The sequence below is a fragment of the Hirundo rustica genome, chromosome 5 (assembly GCF_015227805.2).
Source record: "Hirundo rustica isolate bHirRus1 chromosome 5, bHirRus1.pri.v3, whole genome shotgun sequence".
Taxonomy (NCBI): Eukaryota; Metazoa; Chordata; class Aves; order Passeriformes; family Hirundinidae; genus Hirundo; species Hirundo rustica.
This window is the reverse complement of record NC_053454.1, coordinates 57,595,655-57,611,477: the sequence shown is the minus strand read 5'-3', so window position 1 is coordinate 57,611,477 and position 15,823 is coordinate 57,595,655. Positions and strand designations below refer to the sequence as shown.

Below are 15,823 nucleotides of genomic sequence, written 5' to 3'. Positions count from 1 at the left end.
TAAAACCACTGTAAATTCTGTTAGAGAGAAAATCAGTCCAAAAGAGTTGGTAGAATCAAGAAAAATCTATTTTACATAATGATGTAAATACCAAGAGACGCTCTTGTGTATAATGGAAGCAGAAAAGGTGACTTCCTATCTGTTCCATTGGGGGGTTTTGGGCTTGGGTTGTTTGTTTGGGTGTTTTGGGGGTTTTTGTTGTTGTTTTTTTGGTTTGGGGTTTTCTTTGTGTTTGGTTTTTTGTTTGTGGTTTTTTGTTTTAGTGGGTTTCTTTTGGTGTTTTTTGGGGTTTTTTATTTCTTGGGTTTAATAAAGAAATAAGTTACAGATCTAGGTAATTTTTAGGAGATGTACTGCGTGACTAACACCAGAAATTATTCCATTCCATATTAAGGGGAGGTGGGAGGGAAGCTCCTTGCCCTATTTAGTTCAATTAATAATGAACATTAATGAATTACATTGTTCATTGTATTTTTTACCTTGTGTGTCCAGCACTTGGGCAGACAGGTGGAAACAGTCTAGGTGTATTTTACTGACAGATTTCTCTGGGCATTGTGACTGCTTTGAGGGTACAATTAGAGAAGTGAATTGTTTTTGTTCTGCTATTTTCATGTGTGATCTAATAACAGATGAGCATTATTTACCTGCTTTCCTGGAATGGCAGATCGTGTTTCTTTGCCAAGGATGTTAAGTGAAATAAGCATTTGAGCAGTGAGCCCGTTTGCTTAGGGAGGTTGTGTTTAGACAAGGAGGTTATGGCAGGATACAGAGCAGTCTGTAGGAAAAAAATACTGTGGATATGACTATTCTGGTAGAAGAACTAAATTGAAATGGGGACACTACTGTTAATTCAAGTGTAATTACATTTCTTTGTTGTTAAAAATTAAATCCTGGGCAAGAGGAAAGTTTGAGCCTGAAACTGTGTTTTGAAGCAAATTTGAGCTGATGCCTTTCCAAAACCTTTGGAGAGTGCCAGAATGTAGTCTTCAGGAGGTGGTTGCCTGCTGGACACATTTATGCTCTTTTATTGTCTAACTTTTCTGTGAGTTTATCAGCATCTTTCACCATGCAGGTTATTTATAAAATATCACCTATGTCTGAACATATGTCGCTCTAGGACACGAAAGAAAGACGAAAGACTCCAAGTATTTCAGAAGGCAGAGAGTATAGAAAAGCTTTATTGTCGAATTCTTACCACCTTTTATAAGGTGTTCCAACACAGATTTAACATGATTGGGGACTAGGAACTACACCCCTCTAATTCCATTGGTGAAACTAGAGAAACAGCAAAACACCACCTGGAGAAAGATTGTTTTGGGAAAGGATAGTTGTTTTGCCAAGATTATTTTGAGAAGAAGCTTTCTTGAGAACTTTTCCCTTGGGAAACAGTTAGCACTGCTAGCGGGATAAAATCCCTTCAGACTTAGAAATGTCAGGCCCACACACCTACGATGAAGTTTTGCTCTTTTCTCCATTAAACTGTAGTTTGAGGGAAGGATTCACCTTCATGTTCTTTCATGTGCAACCTATGGGTCAGCCTTTCCCTGCTCCTTGGGGCTGGCATTTGAATCTGCACAAAAATCCTTACAGTGCATCGCTACCAGCATCACTGCTGAGCTCAGCCTTGGCCAGGGATGGATCCATCTTGGAGCTGGCTGGCACTGGCTCCATCAGTCATTGGGGTAGCTTCTGGCAGCTTCTCCCAGAAGCCACCCCTGCTGCTTCTCCGCTACCAAACCTTCCACAAAACCCAGTACACCCCTTTTTTACTCTTTTCCATCAGTGTGATGTTTCTATTTTGGATACCAGTGGCTCATACTAACATTCAAAAATGACTGTGTTAGCTTTTGCTACATTTCTGACAAATGAAGCTTTGGTATCTCAGCCCAGGCTCTGAATGTGTGTTGTCTTTATTGTATTCGTGGCATTTATCGTTATTTAACTACAAATATTCACAATTTTGGTTTTTGTAGTTCCTTGTTTACCCTGAAAAGTTATAGAATTGGGTTAAGAATTAAAAAGCTTTCAAAGCATCCTTGTCCTGAAGCAACTCTGCCAGGCATGAATAACAAATGGATTGTTTTCAAGTCAAAGTGAATCAGCTGACATGAGCTTCTGTAGGGTTATATTTCTCCCCTCAAGTTATACAAGAATTTAGGTTACCTTGAATCAGTGATTATAGGCTGAATTGACTTCTGAAAACAGAGATCATGTTGAACCTTGTGAGAAGATCAAAATGGAAGGGATTCTGCATTAGAGAAGATGCATTTTATCTGTGTTTTGGGCACATTTAGCATGACACTGGGTTGATTAGGTGATTTCCTGAAGCCACAATTTAGTTCAACAGGGTCTGACTATGAACTTTTTTTAAAATACAATGTGCAGTAAGAAGCTGTACTGGTATTTATGGTTGTTGATTCACAAAAATTCCAGGCTAGGTAGAGGTGCATATTTAAAGAAGGTATCACTCAATTGACGATTAAGAGGGGAAATAATTGCAATTTTTTTTAACCTTTTTTTTTATTTCTCTTCTATGTCAGTCAAGGATAAATATGTGTATTATGTTATTATTGTCATGTCTGTTATAAATAGAGCCTGAACAAGCACAGGGCTATAGTTTTTCTGTTAAATACTTCTACTAGAAATTGTACCGTGGCATAATGAACCATCACTTTTCTTTTTCAACATCTTGCTACTTTCAGTATAAATCTTCTGGAAGGACCATAAATTAATAGATGGCCTTAAGTAGTTTTTCTTCTTCCCCAATGTGACAATTTAAGGGATAATAGGATTTTTTTTTAACTCTCTTTTAAAAACCCACTCACTTTAGAAGTGAAAGACTTTGGGTTTTGCTTCTGATAATTAGAGTCCCGAATTTGCTCAGACTTAGACTAATCTGAACTTCCTATTAGATATCTTTCGCATTGCTCCCTGCACGTCTTCACTTTCTTGTGTCTCTTTCCTCAGTGCAATGCCTTATTCCTATCCAGTAGCTGAAGGAGCTCCAGTGGAGGCTCTTTCAGAAGTCTGATCTTATATTTTTTGTTATCTTCTCTCTTTAACATCTGGCAAGTGTGACATTTCAAAGTTCAGTGTTTTCACCGGGGCGTTGAGCATTCCCTGAGATATTTTCCTGCAAATTTGTTATTTTTCATCAGCAGGAAGCCCACAAGTGCCGGGAGGTGAGTGCTGATCTTCAGCCTGCTTAGCTTGGCATGGAGCCCACGTGCCAAAGTTTTAGTGTGTGCCCTGATGGAGTCTCATTGCTGTGGTGACTGGGATAGCTGCTCCCAGGACTTCCCTGCTGAGAAGCTTGCAAACAAGCCCGGAAAGCAGTGAGGAAAACCAAGAGCAACTTGATCTCATGGCTTTGGCATTTGTTATGTGAAAGGCTCCTATAGTAGCGTTGGTGATGATGCCCTGATGTTAATCTTGAATACCTCTAAGATCTTCTGTGTTATTAAACCGGTGGTGGTGATGTTTGCTAATGGCACCGCTAAGGGAAGGCCACGAGATACCTTTGGAGCCCTTTGGCAGAAGTGCTTCAGGATCCCAGGCTGTGATTTCCAAAAGAGCGTGGTAACAGAGAACATCAGGAGGCCTCAGGAGAAATTAGGCAAGATAATGTGATTGCTGAAAAATTAACACAAGTTGCAGCTGTATGATAAAAGCTTTAAAAAGTTTTTTCAAACCGTATCAAGTAAACAGAAGAACTAAAAGCGACTCCCCAGGCAGGACTGAAATAGATGCATTGTATCTGCTGAGGCTTAGTGCTGTGGTATTGAGCATAATTTGGAAGTTGAGGTTGCTTTAAAATTTATAGTAGTTCCTAAAAAATTCTTGAAAAAGGGCTTCATATTCTGTTTTCTGAAAGTGCAAAAGTTCCACTAAGTACATTAGGTTTCCTCGTTTTCATGTGTTAATTCTGCTATTTTAAAAGCGTGCAAATGGCATTTGTCTTTGGATTTACAAAAACTCCAGATATTCAGAGTTTGAATTATTTAAACTCCCACAACACATGCACTTTTGCTTTTCAAGCTTGAGTTATAATTTAATTAAAAACTTCTGGTGCATCGCTAGCTATTTAAATATTAAAATGTTCCATGGATCACTTTCGATTATCTACCGTCATGAAATTCCTGAAGATGTCAGATTTTTAAGATTCCCAAAGTTGCACTTGGAATTGTCTGTTGATGCAAAGGGGACTGTGATAATTACATACATCCATTAGTATCAGCAGAGGAGATAAACTTTGGGGAGGCTTAATGGGCATGTCTCAGTGACAGCTAGCAAAGAACATTTGGCGTGATTAAGGATGGATTTGAATGTACTTGAAGATATACTCTCATTATGGACGCCCAGTGGAAGTTGCACTACAAATGTTAAATTCCCCAGAAGAAGAGTTGTGTGGCAGGGAAGCTTTGAAATCCACTGTGGCCGTCATCCAAATTACTCTCTTCTCTTTGTGTCTTTCCGCTGTCAGATTCACTTTGTGATGCCCAACTTGGCTCCCTGCATCTCTGAAAAGAGGCAACCTGTTGGTTTCTGTGTTTCAGATTGTCCGAAGATACATCAAGGACTGGCTGGAAAGGAAGAAGCCTCCATTTGGTGCTATCAGCAGCTGTGTGCTCCTGATGATCATCTACACAACCTTCTGCGATACTTTCGCCAATCCCAATATTGACCTGGATAAATTCAGCCTGATTATAATCGTGTTCATAAGTAAGTTCAGCCCTACAGTGACTCTTTTTTGTGTTTCAGGTCTGTGACGAGCTACACGTAGTGGGGGAGCTGTGGGGGTGCTGGCATGGGGTTAGAGCTTCTGAAGCATCCAGTAAGCCAGATTACCAAACTTCTTAGGAGCTGGATGCATTTAGGGGATCGAGTAAGCATTTAGAGAGGAATGAACCTGTTTAGGTGTGTCTGAGGTTGCACTGTGGTCCTTCCTTTCTGAAAGGGCGTAGTAGTACTTCTGAAGCATTTATTGGCATTCTGGTTTTGGCTTCTTTGTTACTAAATAGCCATGAAATACACAGATGACGCATTCAAAACAGCAAGGAAAGATTTGAGGTTGAGCTGTTACTCAGAAGCACTGTTATAATTTTTAAACTGTTCCTCCTTAGCATATTATAAACCTAGAAACTAGTTGGGAGTTTGAATGTGTTGATCTGTTTCTGTGGATGAGCACATTCCTTAGAGTTTGTTTTAGAAGCACTCAAGTCATTCAGCCTTAAGTAACATCCACGTGAGAATAGGCTGCTGGTATCCTTTCCATCAGCTGGAAACACTCCCGCAGATCGCTCCCTCCCAGGGAAAGGCAGTGCTGTACAGGCACTGTCTCCTCTCCCAGCAGGGAATTCCCATCTTGCTTCAGACTGTCCACAGACAGGAGTTTCAATTTGCATGGGGGAGAGGTAACTGCGGTATACTTCAGTGTAAATCACATCCCATACTCTAAAACCCTTAGATTTCAAGAAATCAGTCCATCACCTGCTTTGAGGTGTGTGTGTGCATATGCTTCTGTCTAATAAAAATGCAGCTAAAGCCAGTAGGAAATATGCCCCTGCCCTTTGTGCATCGGATCTTAAATCTGTCCTATTTTTGGCTTTTTTTTTTTTTTTTATTATGAAGCACTATACCTGTGTCAAATAATACATGTAATTATAAATGGCACTATATAAATGTTTTATTCTGAAAGCAAAGATGTAGGAAGCAATGCTATGGAGCTTTTTTTGAAATGGAATAAATACTTCTTTGCACTGGCACCCAAGGAGGACCTTGCACTTCAATCAGTGCAGAGCTGTCAGCAAGAAAGAATGGCACACAGATTTTCAACTCAGACTTAACATGCAGAGAAACTCAGAATGAAGTAATTTTATGTTACTCTGCTGACCACTACTTTGGGAAAAAATAATGTTTCTTTTTTATTTTTTATTTAAAAAAGACATCTTCTTTCTAGAACAGCTGATGTACAGTGTTTGCTTCTGTTGCCTTGCTTTGCCTTTATTTCTTTCCAAGACAGCTCTGTACTTGTGCCATGCAGAATGAAATGTACCATTTGCTGTGGAATACACTGAAAATATCTGTGTGTTCATTGCCAGTGTGCACAACTGGAATGTCTTAGTAAGAACATCAACATGAGCATTGGAACTGCTTGGAACATATTAGACAATTGGCTGGGTTTTTTTCTGGAATATTTATAAAACCAAGAACCAAGGAAGTTTTGGAGATTGGTATGCACATTGTATTCTAGAAAAAAATTCTGTGTCACCTTTGGGCATGTTGGCTGGATGTGTGTATTGTGTTACACCAGGAAGTGAAATTAGCATGAGGAGTTTGAGGTAAAACTTGAGTTTGTTATTCTGATTAATGTTTTTATGTAATTTTTATGCTAATATTCTAGCCACGGCAAAATATTCACAAGGAATAATTGGTAGCAACGCATGTTTATTGCTTTACAGAATTACGTGTAATAAGGGATTGGGTTTTTTCTGTGCATATTAAATTATTGTACTTAGTTGGAGAAAAATTGTAATTCAGGAACAATGGATTGCTCCCTTAATTCATGAAGGAGGAATGAAGTGCATGCTGAGGTGACATTTATACATTCTAGGAAATGTATGTAGGAGGATAGAAAATGTCACTGGTAATAGCTAATATCCCTGCCATCTTTCCCAGTTGTAAACTGGGGTCAAAATCAAATGCATTGTCTTGACTTGCACTGCCCTGTGGGGCATGTCAGCCTTATTGCATTCACAAGCTTTGCCAGGAACAGGGAGAGGACCCACCCCACATTCTGCTGCAAGTAAAAGCCTTTCCCCCAAAACCCACAGACTCAGAAAAGGCCTGTGCAGGTGATGGGCTCTCTCCTCCAGCCTTGTGGGGAGTCCCCGTGCTCTGGGGTGACATTTGTTCTCTGCAGCTACTCATGGGAGCCACTGGCTTCTCCTCACTTCTCCTCATATCTCTGCAGTGCAAGGGAGGGCTCTGTGCCCCCCAGAGCCCCTGTGGGTGTCAGCAGAACTGGCAGAGAGGAGAGCTCCTCTTGGGATGCTCACAACTCCCTGCACTTACAGAGCTGACTGAGCCTGAAGGAAATGTCTGACACACACTGCCCAGCCCGGGAATTAGCCTTTGTCTCAGAGAGGTCAAACGTCTTTGAGGATCTTCTCTTCCTCTCCCCATGAATTATCATGATCCATATACCCAGGGCTGAGAATATTTATTTGGATCATCTTTGCACACTGTGCTTTCTCCTGTAAAACAGCAAGTCAAAATGCCCAGCAACCAGAGTGTGTCTGACAGATTTTATGTTGTCAACCCAATATGCAAAACTTGTGCAAAGAGATGCTCAGCCTGTGCCCTAATTCCTGCCATTCACTGTGTCAAGAACTACTCGATTCAGAGGAGTTACCCCAGGAAGAACTTGTGCAGCCATAACATTAATTCTAGCTTCCCTGGGTATAATGATCTGTATTGTTCTTCCAGGCAGTCTTTAAATGCTGTCTGTCAGTGGATTTCTCTGGCTAGGCTTGGTCCAGCCTTGTTTCTGACCTGTAGTTTGGGAACAAAAGGCATGGACACGGTAATTACTATTGTGCTCTAATTTTAGCTTGTTTCTCTTTCAGTATTTTCCGTTCAGATGAGCTTCATGTTTTTGACTTTCCTCTTCTCCACCAGGTAATTTAATGTGCTGAATCACAACCTTTGAATATTTCTTTTGTGCGATATCTTTGGTTTTGGTGACAAAGTTTATGCAAATGTGTAAAGGCAGGTTTCTGGATAGGGGTGACCTCATTTTGGTATTTCACATTGTACTTACTGCATTTTCTCTGTTAGAGTTTCACAGGCTAAGAGAGCAGGACCTGAATTCTGTCCTTTCTTGTGTGTTAATTACAGAGTTGTTAAATCTCAATCAATCACTGCTATACCTCATCCACTGAAAAAAAATGGATTTGTACAGATGTCACTGGAGGTATAATTTGCCCTGCAGACATGCTGATGACATATGAGAGAGAGAACTCAGTTTGACTTTTTACATCTCAAGATACATTTGCTGGGCTGGCAATTCACTCCTCTCTGTATATGTCAAATTTGCTACATTTATATGGTGATTCTTAAAAGGCAGTTGTCCTGAATTAATGTTTGGTAGAGTCGTTTTGGGGTTTTTGTTGGTTTTTTGGGTTTTGGAGGGGGTTTTTTTGTTTGTTTTTTGTTTTTTAATTATCACCCAGGAAGGACAGTTGTACACTCACTTCTCAAAAGCTAGTACTGTGAGAATGTGGTAGCCAGTGGCTCAGGGCATCACTGGTGCTGGCTGGAGTAGCCACAGCTGTCCTCTCACTTAGGCGTACTGAAATATTTGTTTTAGCAGCTCTCTGCTGAAAGGGGAGTGCCACAATACAGCAGACTCCAGGCATATGCTTTATATAAATTATACAATATCCATAAGGGAAAATCGCTAAGAAGGGTACAGTGTCTAAAGCTTTTTTTAGTGCCACAAGAAAATTTCTATGTGACAAGATCATATCCTGGCCTTAAAAGGCATTTTTAAATAACTTCTGAACTGCTAGACCTGATCTGGGGGGAAGATATGCCCCAACTGTGAAATCTAAAATGCCTTAAGCAGTGACCAGCGCTCTATGGTGAATATTTACAATCTCATAGAATTACTCCTAATTTGGACCAAGGGATGATCCATTGGCCAGTCATATCTCTCTCTCTGTATATATGTCATTTTCCCACCCCTCCTGGCCTTAGTCCCAGTGTTTAAACCCTTAGATGTAGTTTTTCTCTGAAATGGAAACTAACTCCGTAGTGTAGACTCAATATATTGTCCAAACTGAGCATCTGGTTACTGTTCCATACTAGGAGAAGAAATCATAGGTCATTCTCTCTTCTTTTGTGGAGGCAAGTGGCCCCTGCTGTGATATTTTTGTGTGTTTGACACAATAAACTTGGCTGGAATAAAGTTGTGTCCTACACACCATGTCTTCAAAATTCCTCTCCTTCACATGGGAGTGTAATCATTGGAGAGATTGCCACAACAGAGAAACAATTCTGCATAAAAAAAAATAAATCAAACACTAGTGTTCATTTATGGGTGGAATTATTTCTATCACTAGACTGATCAAAGTGATGTGAATGTGTATATGGATCCTCAAAGTAATAAATTTGATAGATGCTGTTTTAAGAAGGTTTTTGCTATCAGAGGTTATTAAAACACTCTTGTTTTGTAGGAGTAACTCTACTTTCACACCAGCAGACACAGTGGCTATTGTCTTCTGTTCCACACACAAATCCCTCACCCTGGGTAAGTCAGGAGATGAGCTCGTGAACAAAACATCAGTAACATCCTTGCCTTGCTGTGTTGGAAAAAAAAAAATTGGTTTAGTCACTGGTTTTTCTGCTTAGATGGTTTTGGGTTTTGTGTGACAAGTACTGCTACCAGTATGATACTAATAGTGCGATAATCTTGCACAGATGAAATAAATGCTTCCTATAGGGCAGAGAACACAACCTTCTCAGCTGAGATTTTAGTTGTTGTAGAGTGAGACCACCTGATTTGTGGACAGCTTTATTTGTCTTTCTGTTCTTATTCTGTTCTGTTGCCTAATCCAATGCTGATAAAATTTCAGGTTTGTTTCTGAAGAGCTTGCAAGGTGTGTCTGCCCAGTTTGACAGTAAAATCTTACATCTAAAAGCTGGGGTGCACAAGTGAAAATCAAAGGGCGCAGTGTATTCAGAAATCACAAATAGTCAGTACTCTTTTGCTTAACATGAGCAAAATGTATGTGTTGAAGTCTGCAGGTACTTTGGATAGCTTTATCTCTTGGAATTCATTTATCAAAACATCATGGAGATATTTGTCACTTACGACCCCATAGTGATAATAGAATACTCTGATGGATATTCACAAAATACTGTTAAATCAGAAAAGCTTACAGCCACTTGCTACTGGTTCAGGGACACAACTGGACTGTTTTCAGATTATAAGAACAGGTGTTTGGTAAATCATATATGACTGAATATCTGACTCTTTTCAAGAGTGTACCTGTGAAAAAGAAACACAGCTAGTATCAATAACAAAGGCAAGAACTCGGCCTGAAACAGGGGAAGAACAAGTTGGGACTTAGATGTTTTCCAAGTTGGTTTGATAGAGCAAAACTCACCTCAGAGTTCATTGCTTCAGCCAGGGCTGTGCTGCAGAACTGTTAGCAAGTGCCTTTGAAAGTCTGTGGGAAGTGGAGGAGTTCCTGGAAGACAAGGAAAAGTCAAACAAAATGTTTCTTTTTACAGTGGAAATGAGGAGGGGATGAGGAATTACATATCAGTGAGTTTTAACTTCATTTTGTAGAATAGTACTGAACCAAGCCATTAAATAAATTATTTTAACAGTGTAGGAAGAACATGTGTCAAGTACATAGCGTACTAAACTAACCTACCTTCCTTTCACACAGGGTCCTGTGGGTTGCAGAGAAGTAGCAAAAACTGTGTGGCTTTAGAGTGTTATGGCTTCTGATATTTGCCCAATGTTTTGGGCTCCACAGTTCAAAAATTATGTGGACTAACTGGAAAGAGGTCAGAAGAGAGTGACATGAATGATCATAGACCTCAAAAATGTGACTCCAGAGGTAGATTGAAGCACTTGGGATTGTTGAGAGAAGATAACTGAAATACTGCAGTGATCTTCAAATGCATCAAAGGTTGAGGCAAAGAAGGAAGGAAGTAACTCTGTCACAGTGGACTTTGTAAAGGGAAGGACTTTGTTGCAGTGATGATGATTTAAGCTAACAGTCAGGGAAACTTGTCTAGTGTAAAACAGTTCAGCTTTGGAATATGTTGCCTATTGATGTCTTCAATCTCCTATCATTGTAGACAAGCCTCAGATGGGAATTAAATAGCTGGAGTTGATCCTGCCTTGGAGCAGAACATAGATTAAATGACACTGGTCTTTTCCAGCCAAATGTTCTATGAAGCTGAGCTTGGACTAATAAATGAGCATGTATTCAGTGGTTACACTTGTATTTGTAGAAAGCAACTGCACACATAAGTCATACCACACTGCTGTGCTTGCTGTTTGAAGGTGTGTATGAACTTAGGGCACAACTGGGATACTACAGAGGAAAAGCTGGAGAAGCTGGTTGTGTTTAACAGCACAAATATGCAAGTTTCCCCTTCTCTCCCCGGTGAGAATAGTTTAATGTATGCTCTGTTGAATATTTCTGCCAGCTTGCCATGACACTGAGGAAGTAAGCACAAAGCCTTTTAAATATTTAAGTCCTAAAGGGGCTTGCCATCACCCCCCAAAAAATGAGGACTGTTCGTTTCTTTTACTCACTCTACCAAGCATCCTTATGCAGCCTGTCTTGACCTGACACTGTGCACACAGCTGAGTCAGTTCACTTTTCTTCTGCTACTACACTCTCAATTTTTTATTTTATTTTCTTTTTTGGAAGAACTTAGTTTGAGGTTCCTAGCTCCCTTGACCTTTTGGCTCACATTTTCCCAATTCCACATTACTGCTCATATTAGCATAGCCTCATGAGCCAGCTTTTCTATTCTGCAGCTTTCTTTGCCCGAGTACACCAGCAAAAATACTTTGGCCACTTTGACTTCAAGGACTCCTGCAGCTCCTCCCTGGCCATAAATACCCTTTTTCCCTAGTGCAGATATCTCGTGTCTTAAGTGTGCAGGTTGAAGTGAAACAGATAGATAGTGGAACGTGCTGCTGTGGGGCTGTTTCTCAGCTGTGGACTGTTCTGTCAGTCAGCTTTGGGGCAGGCTGCTTTCCAGTCATCCTGGGAGAGGGATGGGGAAATGCCTCTTTTGGCAATCCTCTGGGAGCCTGTCCTTGGTAAGCCCAAAGTACCTGCTGTTCTTGTGTGCACCCCTGCTCTTGTGTGCACCCCTGCTGTGTTTCAGATTCCAGCTGGATGAGTTTGGGACCACTGATATTTCATTCTGTTTGGTCTTAGTACCAGTTCCAGACGATCTAGAGCTGTATAAAAACAAATAAGGAGTATTGGGTTTTACAAAGCCAGGATGTGATGAGGCATGGCCCTGAGCTGATGATGCAAACAGATATGTTAACCGGAGCAGGCAGCATTTTTTTCCTTCACTAAAGGTGGGAGCAGAGGAGATCTAATTAATTTTAAAGGATTAGGTGTTTCTGAATGACACTTAAATCTTTCCCTGTCCACCCTGGTCTTAGCAGAAACAAGACAAACACAGGCATTTTGGCCCTTACTCTTTTGCTGTTCTGGCACATTTCTGCTAGTCCATAGGTGTCGATAATAAACCACGCAATGAGAGAACTTCTGCTCGCTTATGGTGGAGAGAGCTTTTCCTTCTCCTTCTGTCACTGCAATGCCTGAAAGCACAAACACGGCTCACGCTCTCATTTCACATCTGTGGTGGAGCTCTGCTTTGTTTGTCTTCAAGATTCCAGTGGCAGTGTATAAATGACCCCCCAACACTTGTTCTTTCGCTTTGAAACTGATTTCTCTCAACTTGGCAGGTGAAACTCCAAATAGGTATGTCTGGCCCATCCCCTGGGGAGCTGAGAATGGCACCAACTAAAGTGGGAGAAGAGCTGACAGCTTTAAAGCTTTAGAAGTGGTAATAAGAGAGGCATGAGAAGACTTTTGTAAGTCACTTTCTCCCACACCATATTATGAAACCAACTAATTCCCATGCAGTGTGTGCTCCTGAGGCCAACTGCCACTTCCACTGTTGCATCCATGAATAAGTTCTTGCTCTGCGCGGAGATGAGCGCTGTTCCCATATGCTGGGGTTTATTTTGTAGACAGAACAGTCGACACACTTTTTTGTCTCAAAGATCAGAGTGCAGGGCGTGTTTGTGTAAGGACAAATTACGCAGGGTAGGTGCCTTTGTGTTCCTTGGTTGGGAGCACGAGCCGGTAGCTCAGCGTAGAGGTGGGTTTTGAATGCAGGCCATCGCACGTGCGGAAAAACCAACGTTTATTTGCATTTCGCCTAATGAGCGAAGCAGGATAGAAACTTGCAAGGAAGCCAAGATAAATATAGTATCCACAATGGCCTCTGGCGTTTTCACCCCCATGTTGTTCCCTTTCTCTCCTTCTCCCCGCTCACGTATATGCACAGGACATGTGAGCACACACATATGCAGACGTTTGATGCATGGCTTTTATTAGTGCATTTGCCATTGATTGATTAGTACTTAGTATTAGTACTTCTTCTATTGATTGATTGCAGATGAAGTGACTATTTGACCTTTAATTATGAGCCTTGCTATTGAAAATGACATTGAGCTATGGCTTCACATAATCCATCTGGAAAGCCCGACATGATGCCATTCCCTGGAGTTCATTCAGTGAGAAGAGAAGAGGCCTCAAGGAAGTGCAAAGCTATCACTGCGGCTCATTTAAAAGCATACTGCAGTTGTTGCTTGCACTTACACAAAAGTTGCAGGCAAATACAGAACGTTATTGTATTTTTTTCAGAGAGTGAATTGCTAGCTAGAAGTTACAACTCTGAAAGGAAAATTCAGGATTGTCAAAAAATATATATTTGCTTTAATTCTACGTAAAATTATTTTATCAGCAAAAATCAAAGTACTGTTACCTACTTTGACTACCACAAGGGCAAATATTAATATTGGAGGTATGATGAACAGCAGATTGGTAAAACAAAACAGCAAAAATAACCCTACCTAATAATAAGATCAGGGTATTGTTTGTGATGGAGGATGTATTTTTTCGCATTTAGATTCAGCAATGTAGCAGTTCTCTCACCATGAAGCCCTTCAAGTAATACAATCAAAGTTTCTAGCCTACCAAATACTTTCAGGCACGAATAGAATTCATTCTAGAAATAAATGCCAAAATGCCAGCTTTCTTTTGTCTTGTTTTAATTTCATTCAAATTTATTTTTTAAATACTCAGCTTCTTACTGCTCAGGTACTTGAGCAATGGCCCGCACTTGAACAATTCTTAAAAGCCTGATGCAGGTTTAATCAGCCTGTGCCTTCTCCCCAGTGGGACAGAGGGCATCATGCTCACATAGAGCTCCAATCTGCTCCCAGCTATCTGTTGTTTTCTATCGTGCTTTCTACAGATATCACCTCATAAGATTTTTCAGGATAAATAATATATTGAAATGCTGTGGTAATCCATTGTAGACGCTTTTTATTGTATGGTGATAATCACCTTTCTCCTTTAAATAGAAAAATGCTAAAATGTTCTAACTTGTGCTGAGATAAAAGGTGGATGGTTTTAAAAGGGAGGCATCTCTTAATCATTCTGTAATAGAAAGGTAAGATGGTAAAATCATGTGTGTTGCCCTAAGCAAGTATTCAGGCTATTCTCTGGTATTTTTGGAGCGTAGTGGTTTTTCTCTGTTCCTGGAAGAGTACTTTCCTCTAAGGCAGTTATTCATCAAGGTTCTCTGCCTTCCACATAAAGATATAGAAAATAATCCTGGTTAACTGCTCTCTGAAAGTATCCAAGAGTAAGATTTTGATGCTGTTTTTCACCTTCAGAATTTTCCCCTGAGTGCTGGACAGGTAACTGCATTCTGCATACTGCATTCTGTCATACTCTTGGCTTGGTAGTGCTTGAATTTGCATTTGTATCTTTTACAGGCTTCTAGTCTCATTCCTTCCCCAGGTGTCTGATAGGGTGATGTATGTAAAAATGATCTGGCTACTCCTCTGCCTAGAACTGTGGGTGCTGTCCCTTGGGGCAGAAGGGAAGCTCATGGGAAGAGAATACTTCAAAGAGTGAGTGTCTTCTAAAGGCTGTGTCTGGACACCTCACTGCTGCCCAGACACTGAGGAATTCTCCCATTTCTGCTTCTAAGATCCCCCAGGAATGGGCTTAATGACTGCTAAAACCTTTTTTTAGGTTTTGATACAGTGGTTATTTGGGATAAAATGAAATCTTTTTCTCATCACTTCAGTCTTTGCCCAGTATTTGCTTGGAAGGAACAGCAAGTTATTATCTGGGCTTTTTCCTCAGGTCTTTGATTCTCCTCTCTGTCTCTGGAAAATAAGAACCAAGGGATTTGTGTTACAAGAGATGACAGTGGGGAGAACAGAAGAATCTTGATCTACTGCCCTTTTCTCATGTTAGCATCTTTCTTTTGTGGGGAGGTGAGTCACATTTCCTAGCTTGGCAGTCTTCTAGAGCCAACATTTGATTCTTACCCAGTAGTATAATCAGTCAGGTTGTCATCAAGGATCTGTCATGTCTTCTTTCTCAGTGGATCCCAAAAAAGGCCTGGGAAATACTTCTATCTATTTCCAGTACAGCTGCAAACCCACGTATATCTGGATATATATATATAATACAAGGTTTTATAGAGATACGTTTATCTGTGTTAGAATATTAGCAAACTGAAATATAGACAGAAGATTTCTGTAACTGGGTGAGTGTCTCCTGCTTGCACACACCAATCTCCCCGAGGTGAAGTGCTATCTTGCACATGAATTAATTTCTGCAATACTTACACCATCCCTCACATGGGGAATTATCTTCACAGGGAGCCAAAGTGACAGTTTTGGGTAGCCTGTGGTCACTGGGATCATCTATGCCAGAGCATCTCTTATTTTCTCTCATTACTCATGTGGCTGGCCCCTGTTTGCCTCCTTCAGAGCAGAGCATCCCTGGGTCTGAACTTTGCAGAGCCAAATGTGCTGGCAGGCCACTCTGACAGTAGGAAATGGCATCATCCAGTGAGTTGTGGTGGCTTTGTGGCACAGAATACCTGGTTCTCCCTTGGGGTTTTTTGACCACAAGTATCACAATCTAGTACATTTAATCTGTTGTAGTTTAGTCAA

The 15,823-nt window shown here is 40.6% G+C and overlaps 1 protein-coding gene across 2 annotated transcripts in view; it reads left to right on the top strand.

The window, feature by feature from the left end:
* The window catches only part of SLC10A7 (solute carrier family 10 member 7), a 141,458-nt gene that overhangs the window by 109,393 nt on the left and 16,242 nt on the right, over positions 1–15,823 (top strand). Inside the window, exons 8-11 of one of the 2 annotated variants that reach the window (XM_058420774.1) lie at positions 4,557–4,722; positions 7,629–7,680; positions 9,240–9,313; positions 10,461–10,996. In XM_058420774.1, coding sequence (XP_058276757.1) covers positions 4,557–4,722; positions 7,629–7,680; positions 9,240–9,313; positions 10,461–10,522 — 354 coding nt within the window. In that variant the 3' untranslated portion in view covers positions 10,523–10,996. Of the gene's footprint in view, positions 1–4,556; positions 4,723–7,628; positions 7,681–9,239; positions 9,314–10,460; positions 10,997–15,823 lie in introns of those variants that run through there. The other variant, XM_040065448.2, reaches the window with a different exon arrangement.